We start from the raw sequence: 20,194 nt of genomic DNA on the forward strand, positions 1-20,194 counted from the left end.
TTATGCATAACAGAATTGCACCCTACTGGTTCCTTAAGACATACAAGATGTTTCAGTCCCACTGTCATCCTAACATGCTCTGGAAGAAAATATTTCATACAGCCAGAATCAGTCCTCTGAGTGTAGCAGGGCTCATCCAATATTCCTGATACAACATCATGTTCACATTCTTTTTTGTCCAGTGAGGTGATGGTAAAGGCTTGGCAGCACATTATAATTTGTTAGACTGGCTAAGACTAAAAGAACTACCTTAAAAAATAAACAGAGTAGGTAAAGATTCATTAGAGAACTGTTAAAACCTGAGTGTTTTCTCTATACCTTCACTTACTTGCATTGCAGTTAATAATGGAAGGAAAGAGTATTAAAGTATCATTGTGATTGCAATTGGCTTAGACCTAAACTCTTCCAAAGAGTAACACAATCTTTTAGTACCAGAACCAATTTAATGAAGGTTTAAATTAGTAGGAATAAACATTTTATGAAAAGCTGTGGACAATGCCTGGAATGACAGAACAGCCTGTGGGTTTCTCTCACTGGCCAACTTCTCCAGCCAGTGTGTTTTCATCAGTTATTCCACCGAGTCTCCTCTCCTATCTTGGTGCAGGTCAGTGATTTGGGTCGTCCTAGTACAACGGGTAACCTTTACGTGGCCACAGCTGGCCCAACGGTGACAGGACACTTAGTCGCGTAGCCTCTTTGATGCAGAGGAGACCCTGGCACACGACTCCCACCGGGCGCACCCGCCGGGAACCCCGCCATTCACTTTCCACCGGGGCCAGCCCCCTCTTATCATCCTTCCTACCACTTTCTGCCCGGGCTGGAGATGGCGCGGCCGGTACCTCAGGGAGGGCCCGGGCACTGCTCCCTGCCCCCCCGCCGCCGCCGCCGCCAGCTGTTCCAGCCCGCCTCCCTCCCTGCCCGTGGGCCGCCCCCTTTCCCCGGGCCGCCTCTAGCCCACGGTTCTCGCTGCGAAGGTCGGGGCGCTCCCGCCGCGCCAGACCCCAGCAGCGGCTCCTGCCGAGCGGAGCGGAGCGGCGCGGGGGCGGTGCGAGGCAGCGGGCACAGCCCGGCAGCGGTGCGCGGAACTACGCCGCGGCGGCCGCAGGGGAGCGCGGCTACGGCAGCGCCTGCCTGCGACGTGGTGCACGGAGGGGGCGGCGGTCCCGGACGGGGTTTTTCTCACCTTTGCTGAGTTTGGCCAGCCCCAGAAAGGCAGCAAAAGTTCAGCATGCAGGAAGTTTGGGGAAAGCTAGAAGAGTAACTCGGCAGCTGCGGCTACTCTTTCGGGCGGTGGGAGCTTCTGGGGCTGGGGGATTTACTTGTGCTTTTTTTTTTTGGTTCCCCACCACTGCGCACAACTCCCACAAACACACAGGCAACTCGCAACAACAACCCAAAAGTCCGTGAAGGGAGAGAGAACAAGAGAGAGGGAAGCGCTCTTGGTGGGGAGAGCCGTGTTTCTTTGCAAAAGCAGGGTCCCGTTCACAGCGGATCCCAATGCAACTGCTCATCCTCCTCCTCCTCTATGCTGTCGTCTGTGCCAACTTCTGCAGCCGTCAGGGCACCACTGCCCCTGCCCAGAGCGGATCTATAAAAGCTTTGCGGTCCTCCAATATCAGGCGAGATGGTAAGTGTCCTTCTGCCTTCTTCATTCTCAAGGGCTGTGTGTGCAGAGTTTAAGTCCCGATCCCGGAGCGCACTACGGGGAGTGACGTCCCCTCTAGCTCAGAGACAGGGGGCCACGACCCTAGAGGACAGCAGGGATCTGTCCGGGTGGGGGTCTTGTCCCTGGGAGGCCAGCGGGGTCAGCCGAGGAGCGGGGACCCGTTCTCGGAGACCAGATTTGTCGACCCTGACAGGCACCGTGTGACCAGGTGGAGAGAGGGAGGTGTGGGCTGAGGGCGCGGCTCTGCCCGGCGGCTGTTTCGGGCGGTCCCAAACTTATCACGACAACTTCAAGAAGGTTTCCTGGGAACCAGCAGTGCCGGCGACAAGCCCCAGGGTCTTCTCCTGGCTAGGGGCGGCACCTCGCCCCTGACAATACGCGGTGCCCTATTCCAGCTGCTGCCCCTCGGCACCCTCGGGTCCCGTCACTTCTGTGTCCCTTCGATGTACAGATGCCGGGGAGAGTGCGGGGAGGATGGAGAGTTTGTTGCGACTCCGGCCTGAGCGGGACCGCTGCAGGGTCCCCTCTGGGGCGGTATGTGGTGGGCAAGGAGGGAGCCCTCAGGGTGGGGAGCAGGCGCCGCTGCCTCAGGGGTGCCTATAGCGGGAGCGCAGCCCCTCAACCGGCCCCGCGGCAGCCTCTCGCAGTTCGGGCTCCAGTAGTGGCTCTGGAGGTGCTGTCCTGATGGAGGGGCTGCTTCGGCGGGAGGGTCTGAGCCCAGGTCTGGGTTCTCACCTGGGTCTGCTGGGCAATGCCCAGCGAGGACTGGCCTCGTCCGTTGTGCCAGCCACACCATTGGCAGGAGTAGGATGCTCAGTGATAGTGAGCACCAAGGATAGTGCTTTATGACACTGCCCGTCTATCGTGTTTGAACTTTGGTGCGTTTCCCCTTGCAAGCCACTGGCAGAGGATATCCTCGACAGCTGAGGTGCCGTTAAGGGCCTGCGCACAGCTGTGTGAGACACAAGTGCCTCAAGTGAGCAGTCCGCATGGCCATGTGTTGTGGCCCCATGATGAATGAATGTGTAGGCTGCATAAAAATAGCACCACTGAAATTCACCTTTGGAATCCACTTGTTGGTGATTAAAACCAAAGAAAACCAGGTGTTTCTGTTTGGGAAGGGTAATGAACTTCTCACTGGGGAGCTGCTTGTGTTCCAGCTTCTTGGGGGAAGACCTGCTTTTGCAATGTAGTGTACCTTCTTGAAGAGTGAAATGGAGGATGTGCTTCCTGAAACTGAACAGAGTTAAGTCTTCAAGTTAACATCTCCCAGTTGCCAAATTTTATATACTTTATGAACCCTTTTCAAAAAGCCCAGTCACTTGAGCCATTTCCAAGATTGTACTCAATATTTGCCAGTGTTTATTTCTCAGCATGTATATGGTATATATAATGGATACGCTGTTGATTTAGGAAGGTAGTTTTGTTTCATCGTTGGAGCTATATTGAACTTAAAAATCTTTTCTATGCTGTTCCTCGTCACTGGAAGAAGGCATAGAGGAGGTGAAGAGGCCTTTTATTAGACTTGAGCTAGTGAGTTAGGAAATAGGAGAGAATTGAAGTTTCTTCTGTCTGAGAAATCAAATGTAATAAAAAGATGTGTGTGTTTGTAATAAAAGCATACAACCATTATTTCTTTATCATCCTCTAAATCTATTGTGTATTTTATCAAATCTTCATGACTTGTTAGCCTGCCATCTTAAACTTTATAGGTGAACTGAGGCCATCTCTGAACTAAGAAAGCTTCCTTCCAAGTCAAACACCAAATCAACTTTTTCATGGAATACTGAAGGGATTTCCCTAGAACTTCAAAATGTGTTTTACTCTGATCTTCTCTATCGTCAGTGAAGAAATCATTAACCCCTAATAGAAATAAAATTTGCACCTTGCTGGCAGTGTGACAGGTGTTTTATTCTGCAGAAGAAGACTCCCTGTGGTGAAATTGCTTCTTGGAGTGATGAAGAGTACAAGCCTGTGTGAAATGATTAGTTAATTATTCTTTTTGTCACTGTGATTGTTTAATACTATGATTAAGCTTTGTACCTTTCAAATTATCTTTTACAACTTCTATTGGCTGAACTTTTGGGGTCTTGGAGTGAACTTGTACTAGAATAGAATTAGCCAGGTTGGTAAAGACCTTTGAGATCATCAAGTCCAACCTGTCATGCAACACCATCTAATCAACTAACCCATGGCACCAAGCACCCCATCCAGTCTCCTCTTAAACACCTCCAGTGATGGTGACTCTACCACCTCCCTGGATAGCCCATTCCAATGGCCAATCACTCTTTCTATTAAGAACTTCTTCCTAACATCCAACCTAAACCTCCCCTGGCACAGCTTGAGACTGTGTCCTCATGTTCTGGTGCTGGTTGCCTGGGAGAAGAGACCAACCCCCTCCTGACTACAACCTCCCTTCAGGTAGTTGTACATGGCAATTAGGTCTCCCCTTCTTCTCCAGGCTAGGCAACCCCAGCTCCCTCAGCCTCTCCTCATAGGGCTTGTGTTCCAAACCCCATACCAGTTTTGTTGCCCTTAGGGCTGTTTGAAAGCAGCAGTTCCATATGAAATTACTTACTGTCTTTGAACCTTCTTTATCCACATGCTAGGGAGGCCTACTGCCTAAAGCCATAGTGAAATGCATGCTCGAGTCAAGACACTTCCGGAGTCCTTTAGTGGATGTTGTCCATGTACTGAGGAGGTAACACACTTTTAGGAAGACCACATGCAGACCCCTAACATGCTGCAGCCTTGCTCTCTCCTTGTACTTGAGACATTGAGACATTGTCCATGCCTTGGACAATTGTATTCTGTTATGGCCAACGGAGCTGGGCATTGAGTCACCACATCTAAAATGGGTTGGCTGCTGTTTCCCCTGATTTTACTCAAATCAACCAAACTGTTGCTTGAGTTTGTCAACTATGTTTGTACAGCTAAAAGTTATGAGCTGTATTCCAAATGTTGCATGCTACAAGCTCATGAGCAAACTATTGGCCATAGGCCACTAGAAGTATTTCTGTCTTTTATAGTTTTCAGTGGTGTTTGTGTCTTGTTTTGTTCTGAAGTGCTGATATGGAATATCATTAAAGACATGTGGGTTGCATTGCTGAGTGAGACAGTCTTTCTTGCTTTGTAAATATTTGCAGACATGACAATGCAGAACAGACTCTAAAAAACACAGAATATGCTGGGGGGTAATATGTTCCAATGGTCACTCTCAAAATGCACAGCGGGAATGAAAGCTACTATCACGTCCTGGTTTGATGATCATGATTATTGTGTTGTGTAATTAAAAGAGATACTGAAGAGGAAGCAAAGGCTGTTCAAAAATAGTATAATATTTATAATATATTTGTATTTATAATTTATAGTATAACAAAAAAAATATTGTGTCTTGGCAAGTCCAAGACCACCTGCATGGTCTATTAAAAAAGAAAGAAATCCTTTGGATTCCAGTTTTCTGTTCCCTCCAAGCAGGATAAACTAGTGATACAGGATACATTGGGCTTTAGTATGGATGTTTGGTCTTGCTTCTGGCCAAAACTTTGCGCTTTGTGTGATACAAGATTGTCTTCTTTTAGGCTAAAAGCCTGTTTGTTCTTACTTAAGACTAAGGTTGCTCTGGGAAGAAATCAATAGATGAAGGGCAGCGCGTACGAAAAATAGTGCCTTTTAATGACTAACAAACCTAACCAGACTGTACTTCCTGCTGAATATATTAGGAATATAAATAACCTGCTTACAAGACATCCTCTTGTCCTAGTGGAAGGCCGGACATTGATGAGTCAGCTGTCCAGTGTAGCACTAATCAATTTTTTGAAGTGTCTTGGAGATGCCAGCCACATTTATAGCCCAAGTATTTCCTTAAAGTGTTTATTAAGGCCATCACCTGTTAAGTCCATTGAAGTGTGTCAGAATAATACACAGAGAGGCCTTCCAGATGCTTCCATTGCTCTCTTTACCGCAGGTAATACCACCTCATTGCAAGAAATCTGACATTTCATTTCTGCTGTTTTGATTGTGTGTGCTTGGAAATAAAAAACAGAGGTAAAAAAGCAAAGTAATATTATTTAATACATGTTGTCTAACTGACTCATCAATTGCTTGGTTTTATGTGCTATTGAATGAACTTCTGTATAAATGCTCAATCTAGGAAAAGAGACCTAATCTGTATGCTCAGACTAAGCATCACAAGGCATATTTTAAACTTTAAAATCCACAGTTTCAGGAACAGAACAGAACAGCATAGTGTCAAGTAATTTTGGTATGTAAACAACTGGAAACCATGGAATCAGTGTCTTCTGATGTGGACTGGAAACCATAACATCAGGCGACTTGAGATAAAATCCTGGGCTCTTGTGGTTTTCATTATGAATTAAAAAAACATGAGGAATTTCCAAACTTTGCTTTGCTTCTGCACCACCAAAATACAAAGGAAAGTTGTACTTTACCAGTCTGGCAAATTGGCAGCCCTTTTGGCTCTTTGATGGCCTCTCCAAAAGGATGTTGGATCTCATTAACTCTACCCTTCCCTTCCTTGTGTTGGCCTGTGCCTAAGCACAGGGAAAAGCATTTGATGATCTGGGCAGTAATTTTCTCACCAAACAGGTGTTAATTGCATGTTCTTGGGGAAAGATTCAATTAGTTTTGGGGTGTGTTTTTATACCACTTTGAAATGGCTCTCATATCACTAGTGATATATGAACCATGGTGCCATGGTTTAGTTGTTTAGGTGGGTTGGACGCGATGATCTTGAAGGTCTCTTCCAACCTGGTCTGGTCTGGTCTGGTCTATTCTATTCTATTCTATTCTATTCTATTCTATTCTATTCTATTCTATTCTACCTCTGTTTCTTTTTTCATAGGTTTGTATGTATATTTTTTTAAAGGACTCTGGTAACATAAAATTGTGTCAACTGGAAAACAGCTTAAGTGAATTTGCTTTTATAAGCTTTATTTTCTTAACTGTTGTAGGCTCTGTAAAAATAAATGTGTATTTCAGGCTTTGTCAAATCGAAATAACACTTTAGTAATTTACCTGTAGCAAAGCACTTCAGTCTACAGCTGCTTAAGGTTGATTTCTTACCTCTATGATTAAGTATTTGGACTGACATACCAATAAATATTGCATGAGAATTTGGACATGCACCTCAGTGTCTTTTGCACAATGAGGGGCCCAACACTGAACCAAAGATTCAAGGTGTGGCCTCACCAGTGCTCAGTAGAAGGGCGTTATCTCTTCCCTACTCCTGCTGGCCATACTATTCCTGATACAGGCCAGGATGCTGTTTCACTTCTCAGCCACCTGACCACGTTGCTGGCATATGTTCAGACAGCTGTCAACCAACAGCCCCATGCACTTTTCTGCCAGGCATCTTTCAGTCACTCTTCCCCAAGCCTGTAGCATTGCATGGGGTAGTTGTGACTCAAGTGCAGAACCCAGCACTTGGACCATTTGCCTCAGCTGATTCATCCAGCCTCTCCAGATCTCTCTGTAGAGTCATCCTACTGTCAAGCAGACCTATGCTCCCTTCCAGCTTAGTGTTGTTTGCTAACTTGATCCCCTAGTCCAGATCACTGATGAAGATATTAAAGAGAACAGGCATCAATACAGAGTTCTGGGGTATACCACTTGTGATACCTTGCCAACTGGATTTAACTCCATTCACCACAACTCTTTGGGCTCAGACATCCAGAGAGTTTATAATCCAGTGAAGCATGTGTGAAATCTGGCTGGTGAGAGAGCCAACTAGGGGAGGTACCCTGCTGGATGTGCTGTTTGCAAACAGAGAAGGACTTGTGGGTGATGTAATGGTTGGAGGTCATCTTGGGCATAATGATCAGGAAATTGTAAGAGTTTCTCAGTCGTTGGACAAGAGGATGTGATGTTGATGCTATCTTGGACTTCCAATGCATAGACTTTGGCCTGTTTCAGAGACTGGTTGCCAGAACTCCCTGGGAGGCAGTCCTGAAGGGGTAAGGAATACATTGTTCAAGAAGAAAGCTCTTAAAGGTGCAGGAACAGGCCATTCCCTGGTGGGAAAGAAGGCCATCCTGGATGAATAGAAAGGAGACCATCTAGAGTGCCATGATGCAACATGTGCAGGGAAACCAGGTGATGGTGCCCAGTGTGGTAGTTTCAGGCTATGCCTTTAAACTTTTCCACAGATTTTGAACAGAAAGTGGTAGAATGTAAATAAATTACTATTGAGTTCTAAACTATCCCATTGGACAGGTAACAAATATAAGCTAGTAATGAAAACTCTGTTTTGGCTTCCTCCCTCTGGGAGACACTAACTTGCTTCTGCTGGCTTTGCTGACCTTGGCTGCATTGCTTTGTTTTGGCTAAGTAACAAAACAATTCTCTGCTCTTGCTCTTGTCCCTTTGTGTACAGGGGACTAAGGAGGGGAGCAGGGAAGGGGAAGCTATTAGCTCCCTTGGTTTTTGGCCAGGGGGGTTCTTGTGCTGTTTATAAATTGTATATACCTGTAAATATATCTAAGTGTTGTATATTTTGTACATATTCACTGCATTTCATTGTAGATTGTAGTTTCACTTGTAAATAAAGCTTCATTTGCTTCCAACTCTGGCAATTGAATGTTGGGGGCAATTTTAAACTCACCACACCCAGCCAGCCAACTGGATTTCAACTTAATTCACCACTACTTTTTGGGCCTGGCCATCCAGCCAATTTTTTACCCAGAGAAGTGTCCTCTTATCCAAGCCATGAGCAATCAGTTTCTCCAGGAGAATGCTGCAGGAGACTGCCAAATGCTTTACTAAAGTGCAGGTAAATGTCTACAGCCTTTCTTTCATCCACTAAGTGGGTCACCTTGTTATAGATGGTGATTGAGTTCATTAGGTAGAAGCTGCCCTTCAGGGGCCCATTCTGACTGGGCCTGATTACCCATTTGCCCTGCATGTGCTGTGGAATGGCACTCAAGGTGGTCTGTTCCATGACCTTTGCCAGCACTGAAGTCAGACTGACAGGTCTGTCGTTCACTGGATCCTCCTTCCAGCCTTTCTTGTAGATGGGTGTCACATTTGCCAATCTCCAGTCAGTGGGGACTTCCCCAGTTAGCCCAGGCTGTTGGTAAATGATGGAAAGTGGCTTGGTGAGCACTTCTGCCAGCTCCCTCACTACTGCTGGGCATTCCATCTGGCCCCACAGACTTGGATGTGTTGTAAGTGGTATAGGAGGTTGCTAACCATTTCTTCTTGGATTATGGGGGCTTCATTTCTCTCCCTGTCCATGTCTTCTAGCACAGTGGGCTGAGGAAATTTGCTTTCACTATTTCTTCTTCATCATCCTTGGGTCACAATATTTTTGTGAAATTCATTTGTCAAATATTCTCTTAAATTAGAAATAAAACCACAATGTACAATAGACAATATGTCCATTACACACAGAATAAATATATGTTGCATCTTTTGCATATTACCTAGTGTGGGATGTTGTAAAAGCACATTTATAATACATACATCAGAGTGTATAAGCACAGGGAAATGAGAGTGAATACACTTCATGAAATTTGGTACAAATTGGCATTAAAATCATAAAACCATTGTAGCTGGGAAAATGTCTTTAGAATCCTAAGATAAAAGACAACCCAGGGTCGGTGTAACTTTTTGAAGTCTTAGTTGAAGAATGAACTGTTAGACAACTATTTGAGTCTTTAACTACTTGAGGTAGTTAAGTTCCCCTTTACATGATGTTATTAGCTGTGTAATTTATGGAATTCAGGTTCAAAGCAGCAGTTAAGTTTAAAGATGTGTCAATTTTCCAGATTGTGAGTGGGAATCCTGAAAGTAATTTACATGTTATTAATTTTTTTGTGAGTAAAAAGGAATTTTTAGAAGGAAGTATTATCTGAAGCAGCAATTATTTCAACAAAACCATCTACAAATTCACTGCATTACATTTCTGGCACTCCTTCTTTACACCAGATGTAAATTTTGCATAAAAGGAACATCTCTGAAACATAAATATTGTTTATACAGCAAGGAACTCCTTTGGGGAGCAGTAGATTAGAAGGACAAGGAATGGCTTTCATTTTGTATATATATGTATCTTGTTATATACACACAAAAGGTGCAGCAGAAGTTTACATTTTGTGCTCCAGTCATTTCATATGGATAGTCTTGCTTACTGTAAAATAAATCTGCAGCAAATTGCAGAATGATCTCTTTGGCAGTAAATAAAATAGCTTACTAGACTGGCCCTGAACACAGGAGAAGTAGGTAGCTGCCCGTGATGGCTTCAAAATCTCCTGCTCATTGTTGCCTCCAGAGCAATAATGATGACCTCCAGAGGTCCCTTCTAACCTCAGCCATTCTCTAATGGTACCTACTGCAGCCTACAGAAGGATGGTGATGGGTGGAACACACCCTGCCTCAAAAGCAGTAATTACCTTCCCTGTTTCTACTGTCCTGCTCTCCTTTCCCACTCCTTTTCACATGCACAGCAGTATCAGAACATGAAGCCTGCTTCTCCCACAGCTCTAGACCCAGCTGTGTCCCTTCTCCTTGCTGTGTTGTTCCATTCTGTGTGTAGCAATGTTCAGTTTTGCTTACCCAGGTGAGGACTTTGAGTTAGCTCTCAATGTTAAGAGTATGTTCCCAACTCTAAAGAAGCCTGCTACTGCCTGCTCTGCCTTGTGTGAACATGCAGGGATTTGACAGTAGGATAATAAATTAATCCTAATGAACACCACAAAGGCTCTGTGTAGACATTCTCTGAAGTAAGAATTTGCCCACTAATGAAGGAACATTTAAGAGTACTTCTTTTAGCTGGTTGGTTCAAGCTGTATTCAAGAACTACTTGGAAAAATCCTATTACATTTAGGAGGTTGGTTACATTATACCACATTTTGGATAAAAGAGACCACTTACATCACTGCTTCTGTTGAGGATCTCTTGACTAAAATACTGGATTATGTTAGGTTACTTGGCAGTTTGTTTCAATTCAATTTCCTGTTTACAAAGCGAAGGAAGTGTCCTGTTTACAGTGTCAAATTGCCTAGATTTTCTTTGGGGAGTTTGGGTTTGGCTCTAATATTTTTGGTAGTGAATAATCCTACACGATCTCCAGCTTCCTATTGTACTTGAGTAATCTTCAGTTTCATGCTTCCTTTTTGATCTGTGTCCCATGCTGTGAAGGCCAACTTCCCATATTTCTGCTTTGTCAGAGCTCTGCATAGTTAGAGATGGCGCAGGGGGACATAATTCTACCTTCTGTAAAACCTTCCTGTCAATGTATTTTAGCCCTGCTGTGTACTGGCACTTGATGGTGTTAGACTTTATAAAATTATTTATTAAACACTAGGTCCATGAACAGCTTGAAAATTAGCCATCTTGACCTTTATTGAACTGAAATCAGTGATAAAAATTCCATCAGCTCTTACTGCACCAGAGTCTGGCTCACAGTGTACATGACTTAATACAAGATAAAAAAATAACATAAAAAACCACTTTGGAATTCCATGATGAGTTTGTTCTAGAATAGTAAACACAATTTAGGTAGAAAAAGACCCTTAAGATCATCAAGACTTACCATAAACCTAACCCTGCCAAGTCCACCACTAAACCATGGCATTAAGTGCTGCATCTAAACATCTTATTCTATGTATTCTATGTATTCTATTCTATCTTCTAAATATCTCCAGGGGTTGGTGACTCCACCAGTTCCCTGGGCAGCCTGTTTAGTGCTTGATAACCCTTTTGGCAAAGACATTTTTCATGTTGTCCAATCTAAACCTCCTCTGGCACAACTTGAGGCTGTTTCCTCACCTCCTATCACTTGCTACTTGGGGGAAGAGAGCAACCCCTAGTTTGCTCAAACTCCTTTAAGGTAGTTGTAAAGAGTGATAAGGTCTCCCCTGAGCCTCCCCTGCTCCAGGTGGAACAACCTCAGTTCCCTCAGCTGCTCCTTATGAGACTCATGTGCTAGGGAAGGCTGGGGAAGGACTTCTCAGGATCTCAGGTAGTGATAGGACTAGGGGGAATGGAATGAAGCTGGAGGTGGGGAGATTCAGGCTGGATGTGAGGAGGAGGTTCTTCACCATGAGAGTGGTGAAACTCTGGAATGTGTTGTCCAGGGAGGTGGTCGAGGCCCCATCCCTGGAGGTGTTTAAGAGCAGGCTGGCTGAGGCTCTGGCCAGGCTGATCTAGTGTGGGGTGTCCCTGCCCATGGCAGGGGAGTTGGAACTAGGTGGTCCTTGTGGTCCCTTCCATCCCTGAATGATACTACGATAGTTTCTGCACCAGGTTTCTTGCTCTTTGGATGCATTCTGGCACTTTATTGTCTTTCATGTAGTGAGGGGCGTATGCAGGTAAGTTTTACAATACTTGCAGCTGAGATACTTGGTGTCCACATGCTGAAAAAATTCCCACTTCCTTTGCACTGACAGAGATGAAGAGGTAACTGTTGTAGTTACAGACTGTGCAGCAAAAGTACAGAACAAAGCCCCATGAGTTCAATGTGTCTGGCTGCTTTTTCTCCTCTAATGACAATCTGATGTGTCATTCACAGGATATCCTACAGGAGACTTGAGCTGCAGTACATTTCTAAACAAGACCTTTAGGAAACCTGTCAGTGTTTTTCAGTGTCTTGCATTGTTTGTTTGTTTTTCAGTTTTAAAGAGGCTCCAAATGTAATGTGCGTGGGGGTTTGTTATTGTTTCTTTTTGGATCAGTTGCAGAAGATTTTTCTCATAGCTGAATGTATTTCTAATCTGATGTGACTCACTATAAAAATGGATTGAGGATAAAGCAGAGATCCAGAGTGGTTAGGGAGAAGGATAAAAATAGGTGCACAGAATGTTGGTTACCAGAAGTACTGAGGAATTTGGAAACCCTTTATGTACCATTGGGAATGTAATTTTTCACCCAGGAATTTGCTTGGAAGATGAATCCTTTGCTTTTAGCAAACCATTGACAGTAGTGTTGCATGAAAACGGCAAGTAGGTGGTAAAAATGCCTTGGGATTCTTTGTGGAAATAGGCCTACACAGCTTCTTAATCACAGTGTCTCAGCAGGGATAAACAGTGATAGGAATGATTTCACTAATACATCCAGATGTCAGTAAAAGGGTTTAAGACCTTATCACAGAAGCCCACAGAGAATTTACTGCTTTGAAATTGATAGAAAGCCCCAAAGTTGCAGTGCTGTTTCTTTTCCTGGATGAGGCTGTAGACCTGTTCCCTTGCTGCTCTTAAGTTGCCTTCATGTCACTGTATTAAGCTGCTGGATGTTTGGAAGTCAGGGTGATGCTGCTTTGCTTCATTGCTGATCATATGGTGTGACTTGGGGCTCCCAAACCCCCATCCCTGCATGTGTCACTGTTGTTACAGTAGGATGGCTATGTAATTGTGACAAAGGGAAAGAAACTCTTTGCTCATTCCATCCTCATAATGGCAGAATGTAATTCTTTGCCTGGGTAGGCTTGGTTTTGTTTGTGGTTAGTACTTGTGACCCAGGAGAGCTTAATGACGTGGTATGTATTTCTCATCACTGGCCATCATCCTGTAAAGTGGGAGCTGAAGCTGAACTCTTCTATGCAAGAGAGAAAATTCATGCATCGTACAGGAGTGATCTGGCTGCTCCTAGGAGAATTGTGATCTGTTTTTCACATGGTTAGCACATATAGATATATGAACCTCCAAAGTCAGTTCTCTGATGGTGCAGACCATGTACAGTGCACTCAGGGTGTCTTGTGTGAATGCAGTGACAACTCCACCTTTGCAGCACCCTTGAATAATGCAAAGGTGTTTTGGATCTGACCTTGGACCTGTGTGGTAGTGCCAGGTTTTGATGTTACCTACCCATCTCCATGAATACAGTCTGCCCCTCACAAGAAAAGAGTGTATTTCTTGGCCTCATGACAACATGGAAGCAAGCATCGCTCCAGAAAATAAGCTGCTTTGCACCACAAAGGAACCTCATACCTTTCTGGAGTGCACATCTGAGGATTGATTCTGAATCTGTGTTATTCCCACAGTGACAAGCAGAGGATGAGAAGTGGATCAGCATGGCTCTTCAGCCTGCTCTTTCCCCAGTCCTGTCACAGCACATGTAGTAAGCCTTTACTGGACAGTGTTCATCCATTTGACAACATTTTTCTGTGAGTAGTAGCACCGTATGGCAGTACCTTCTATTTCAGTGTAGGGGTCAAGCCTCAGCAGCTCAGAGATGCAGAAGTGCCACCCACAGTAGTCATTACATATGGGCAAAGACTGCAGATCTTTAACCAGGGTGCACCCATCCTTAAAATGCAATGGACTTGCTGCCTGTGCTGTCTCACCTGTTCACTTTCCTGCTCAGAGCTGCCACTGTTTTTGCAGGCTCAGTGCTGTGTGACATACTGAAGCAAAATGCAGGACGTGTGGATAGTGGTTTTGGGAAGAGCAGAGGATCATACAGAACAGCATGATGTCCTGCATAATAACCAAATATCTGGCCTCTGACATGCTTGCCTGAAAAGAATTCCTGTTGTGAGGGAGTTAAATATCAGTCTCCCCTTCAAAGAAACCCCAGAATAAACCAGTGAAAGCTATTATCCTGGGTTTGTTTCTTTACCGATTCCTTGGATTCAGTTTCACCTAATGCATAAGGAAATAGAGGAAGACCATGAAGAAGAAATCATAATGACTTGATATGTCAGTTCAGTTTATTTTTTTGAAGAACGACTTCAGAGGCTTTTTTATCAGTAGGTGGAGGATATTTTGCAAGGCTTTCAGGTGCTCTTTTATTTTTGTACAAGGACCTTGTCTCAGGATTTCTCTCTGCGCCCTCACAACAGCAATGCCATTTGCTAATGCTGCTGCTATGTTTTATGCCATCATCAAGTCTTGCAGGACCTAAAGTCAAGCCTTGTCAGGCAGACTGCTTGTCAACTTACCTTAGGCAAGCCATTAGTTAAAATATTGACTGATGAGAAAGTGTTTTTCTCACCAGAAGTGAGACAGAATGCATTCCTATATATGCTTTTGCAATTAAATGATCGAAATGTAAGTACACATCTTTGCAGCAATGAATTTCTAGCACTTTGTTTTCAAGAAAAGCCTTCAAACTAGAATTGAAATACCCAGAGCTGCTTTTTTTTCTTTCTAGAGAGGATAGCTGGCCTGGTAGCCTAAAGCAGCTTCTACTTCCTTTTAGGTTCCATCAATAGGAGACAAACATTTTCTTTGCTTATTTATTATAAATCTGTATTGTCATTAAAACCAAAAATTACTCTGGCTAAAGGAAAACCTATATTTAAGATACAAACCAGCATGAACTTAACAGTATTGTCATTATTTTCCTGGCTTGATGATTTATGTCATTTTGACAGCTGGCTGAACATGAGCCAGCAATGTGCCAAGGTGGCAAAAAACACCAATAGCATCCTGGCCTGCATCAAGAATAGTGTGGCCAGCAGGAGCAGGGAAGTCATCTGCCCCTATACTCAGCACTGCTTAGGCCACACCTTGAGGACTGTGTCCAGTTCTGGGCCCCACAGTTTAAGAAGGACATCGAGACTCTTGAACATGTCAAGAGAAGGGCAACGAGGCTGGGGAGAGGCCTTGAGCACAAGACCTATGAGGAGAGGCTGAGGGAGCTGGGGTTGTTTAGCCTGGAGAAGAGGAGGCTCAACGGAGACCTTCTTGCTGTTTCAAACTACCTGAAAGGAGGTTGTAGCCAGGAGGGGGTTGGTCTCTTCTCCCAGGCAACCAGCACCAGAACAAGAGGACACAGTCTCAAGCTGCACCAGGGGAAGTTTAGGCTCGAGGTGAGGAGAAAGTTCTTCACTGAGAGAGTGATTGGCCATTGGAATGTGCGGCCCAGGGAGGTGGTGGAGTCACCATCCCTGGAGGTGTTCAAGGGAATGGATGTGGCACTTTATGCCATGGTTTAGTAGTCATGAGGTCTTGGGTGACAGGTTGTACTCGATGATCTTTGAGGTATTTTCCAACCTTGTTGATTCTATGACCTGTAAATTGGTTTTGATATTGGTTCCCAGCCATGCAGGAGCAGCTGGCACAACCTTTCAGAGACAATGAGTGGCTCTGCTGAAAAAGCTGACTGGAAGAAACCCAGGGAGCTCCCACTAGGTACTCAGCTGAACTTTTGTAAGAAAGCTACATGCCACATCCAAATACATTGTGCTTGCTTGTGGTGCATACTGAGTTCATGTTTAATGGTTGCTGAATGATTTCACGTGAAATATCCTTTTTTTGTCCTGCACATATGCACCATTTTATTAAAAGGCTGGTACATTTTAGAATTGGAATGGAATGGAATGGAATGGAATGGAATGGAATGGAATGGAATGGAATGGAATGGAATGGAATGGAATGGAATGGAATGGTAGACCAGACCAGGTTGGAAGAGAACTTGAGACTGTGTCCTCTTTTTCTGGTGCTGGTTGCTTGTCTACAACCTCCCTTCAGGTAGTTGTAGACAGCAATAACGTTTCCCCTGAACCTCCTCTTCTGCAGGCTAAGCAACCCCAGCTCCCTCAGTCTCTCCTCATAGGGCTTGTGCTCGAAATCCCTCATCAGCTTTGTTGCCCTTCTCTGGACATATTCCAGCAACTCAACATCTTTCCTAAACTGAGGGGCCCAGAACTGGACACAGTACTCAAGGTGTTTAGATTCAGTCTGCCTTACTGAGTGTTTAAATGAGGTAGAAATGCAACTGGCAGAGAAAAAAGAAAGTTCATCTTACAAAACTTTGGTGGTTTGAAAAGTAGGGCATCTTGTTAAAGCTTCCTTTATAATTGAGGGGGATAGGCACCTGCCAAGAGCTGTTCATCCCATTTGTTTTAGATGTCTGTCTTTAGGTGGGATGAATTACCTTCTGTGTGTCCCTTCTTTTTGCACTCAGTACGGAGCAAGTCTAGGGCAAGTAGGTCACTATCACAGCAAGCTCAGAGAAGTACCTAAAAATATTCCTGGTTTTATCATTCTAAGAAATGTGGATTGGGTTATCCTGATCTCCTCAAAAGCTGAATCTTTAAGGTAAGAGCAAAGATTTCTTTACAGTGATGAAGAATGGCATTATACTAGCTATTTTTGACTAGCAAGTGATACCAGGACATCACTCTGGAAACGTGAGATTAAGAAATAACATTCCTTACCGCTAGTTTGGGGGTAAAATGTGAAGGGTCACCATAACTGTTGGAATAAGAGCAGGTTTAGAATTAGATTTGGTTTATCTCTTTTTTAAGGATCACAGGCACTTATTAAATAGACCAACATATATTTGTGCAAGATTTTGTGTGAGCAATTTTTTATATGTACAGAGGTCAACTGAGATTAATACATATTACCCCTGCCAGCTGTTTTAGACCTCATAATGGCACTAGCCTCTGACTCACGGAGAATGAATTTGTCAGAGGTTTCTGGCAGGGTCTGCAATCACTGCTTGTAAGAAAGCAGCTCTCAGCCATGCTTGGCTAAAGGTACACGGTCAAGAAAGTTGAGCCAGAGGTTGCTGCACAATTGTAAGTACTGAGCAGAAAAAGGGTTGGTAGAATGTTGCCTCCCAAACTGCAGAGAACACGATTAACCTTGTGGTAGCTTTCCTTGATATCTGTATGTGTGGGCTGCTTGTATGAGTATTTAAGTGCAAACATGAATCTACAATTTTTGAGCCCATTAGCTCTCTGCCTTCAGAATCTTTGCAGTTGTGCCTGTCTCACTCTTTGGCTGAAGCCTCTTTCCCTTTCTCTCTATTCTTTCCATCATGTCCAGAACCACTCAGACCTTACTGAAAGATCTGTGCCTGGGGATGTCATCCCTGAATCTGTAGCTGTAGCACATTTAGTCACTGACTTATGTATGTTTTCCTGCACCTCAAACTGTGTAATGATGGCTGCCTTCCACTCACACTTTGTAAACTCTCTTTTTCCCTTATTTATCAGCAGGTTTAAAAGCAAAGGAAAAAAAATCTGCCATGTATTTAGAATTTGTTTTAAAATCTGATTTCTTGCTTAAAATAAATCTGTTTAAATGCAAATAGAAAATGTTTGAATCTTACTGTCTTAAGTCTTTAATATATTGAATTAAAATCAAATGTAATTCTTTGGACAGCAGAAGTGCTATTCTATGAAGAGGGGATTGGACATGGCACTTGGTGCCATGGTCTAGTAGGCATGAGGTGTTGGGTGACAGGTTGGACTTGATGATCTTTGAGGCCTTTTCCAACCTTGTTGATTCTATGATTCTATTCCATGATTCTATGATGCAGCTTCATGTCTCAGGACCTCATTGACAGGCTATGCTGTGAAATGTCAACTGTTTGAAACCTCTCCCAGTGTTAAGGAGAACAGTGATGCTCCCCCTCTGGGCTGCCTGCTGACCAGTGAGGATAGGCTTTCTCTGTACATAATTACACAATAGGCTCTTTCCAACCTATGGCTTCTAGGGTTCCATTTAGTGCAGCTAAAATCTGCAACTGTGTCTTAAGGGAGGCTTTTACAAGCACAAGCCCTATGAGGAGAGGCTAAGGGAGCTGGCATTACTTATCCTGGAGAAGAGGAGGCTCAGGGGAGACATCATTGGTGTCTGCAACTACCCGAAAGGAGGTTATAGCCAGGTGGGGCTTGGTCTCTTCTCCCAGGCAACCAGTGACAGAATAAGAGGACAGAGTCTCAAGCTGCTCCAGGGGAAGTTTAGGCTCAAGGTGAGGAGAAAGGTCTTCACAGGGAGAGTTGTTAGCCTTTGGAATGTGCTGCCCAGGGAGGTGATGGAGTCACCGTCCCTGAAGGTATCAAAAACAGATTGAATGTGGCACTTGAAGCCATGGTTTAGTACTCATGAGGTGTTGGTTGACAGATTGGACTTGATGAACTTTGAGGTCTTTTCCAGCCTTATTGATTCTATGATTCTATGATAAGGCTCACGCTCCTTGCCTGCTCCCTGGGAAGCATTAATACAGCCTCTCTCCACTCCACTTTCCTGTCTTCAGAAAACTAACAGAACTGGAGTACCTTTGAGGTTTTTAGCCTCGATTTAACCAATGGATTCAATAGCTATTAGGGAAGTTCAGGAGTGGGAATATGGGCATAGAGCAAATTCACACTGGTGATGCTACTGAGAGCTTAGGTATTAAAAAACAGATTTTGTGTATACCTAGAAGTCGATTTATGGAAAGAGTACAACATAAAATCAGACCTCAGTGTTGCCTGAAATCTCATCCCACTGGAGTGTGGGATGAAGCTAGCAGTAACTTCAGTGGGAATAGGGTATTCAGAGCTTACATAAATCCCCATCCAGTCATATTTTTCTTTCTCAGAGAGTCCTGAGTATTTCAGAAGCAGTTTTTCAGCTATTTGGGTAAGCAAACTGAACAAAAAAAAGAAATGCAAGATCTAGTGAATAAAAATGCAGAAGTGAAAAGGTGTATAAACACAGTACAAAACAGCTAACATGGGATTCTTCCTTTGACCCGCTTTGGGAATAGGTGGTGGAGGTCTCGTAAGGATTTATTTACCCAATAAATTAACTTGCTAAAATTCAAGTGGTAGAAGGCCTGATTCAGAATATTCCCAAAAGGTATTTGACTGCATCTAATGTGAGACAAATGGTTTAATAAGTTTTGAGCAATGCAGAGACATTTCTGGATTTGCCCATATGCCCAGAAAGATGATTACATAGAATATTACATAGAATAAACCAGGTTGGAAGAGACCTTCAAGATCATCGTGTCCAACCTATCATCCAACACCACCTAATCAACTAACCCATGTAACCAAGCACCCTGTCAAGTCTCCTCCTGAACACCTCCAGTGACGGCGACTCCACCACCTCCCCGGGCAGTCCATTCCAATGGGCAATCACTCTCTCTGTGTAAAACTTCCTCCTGACCTCCAGCCTGAACTTCCCCTGGCACAGCCTGAGACTGTGTCCTCTTGTTCTGGTGCTGGCTGCCTGGGAGAAGAGACCAACCTCTGCCTGTTTACAACCTCCCTTCAGGTAGTTGTAGGGAGCAATAAGGTCACCCCTGAGCCTCCTCCTCTCCAGGCTAAGCAGCCCCAGCTCCCTCAGTCTCTCCTCATAGGGCTTGTGCTCCAAGCCCCTCACCAACTTCGTTGCCCTTCTCTGGACTCGTTCCAGCAAGTCAACATCCTTCCTAAACTGAGGGGCCCAGAACTGGACACAGGACTCAAGGTGTGGCCTAACCAGTGCAGTGTACAGGGGCAGAATGACCTCCCTGCTCCTGCTGGCCACACTGTTCTTAATGCAGGTCAGGATGCCATTGGCCCTCCTGGCCACCTGGGCACACTGCAGGCTCATGTTCAGCCTACCATCAACCAGCACCCCCAGGTCACTCTCTGCCTGGCTGCTCTCCAGCTACTCTGACCCCAGCCTGTAGCACTGCATGGGGTTGTTGTGGCCAATGTGCAGAACCTGGCACTTGGATATGTTAAATCTCATGCCGTTGGCCTCTGCCCATCTGTCCAGCCTGTCGAGGTCTGATGACATTGCTACCTTGGCCCTGAATGAAATGGAATAGGCACTAGCATTAAATTAACTGAATGTT

General features: G+C 44.4%; 1 protein-coding gene across 3 annotated transcripts in view; it reads left to right on the forward strand.

Moving 5' to 3' along the window:
* The first annotated feature begins 977 nt into the window (after positions 1 to 977).
* The window catches only part of PDGFD (platelet derived growth factor D), a 161,823-nt gene continuing 142,606 nt past the window's right edge, over positions 978 to 20,194 (forward strand). For all 3 annotated transcript variants that reach the window (XM_068144979.1, XM_068144995.1, XM_068144989.1), the window contains exon 1: positions 978 to 1,627. In XM_068144979.1, the coding sequence (XP_068001080.1) occupies positions 1,498 to 1,627 (130 nt within the window). In that variant the 5' untranslated portion in view covers positions 978 to 1,497. The remainder of the gene's footprint in view (positions 1,628 to 20,194) is intronic.

Source organism: Melanerpes formicivorus, unplaced genomic scaffold (genome assembly GCF_026170545.1).
Source record: "Melanerpes formicivorus ecotype bairdi unplaced genomic scaffold, bMelFor1.0.p_v2 SCAF_1, whole genome shotgun sequence".
In the NCBI taxonomy this organism is placed as follows: Eukaryota; Metazoa; Chordata; class Aves; order Piciformes; family Picidae; genus Melanerpes; species Melanerpes formicivorus.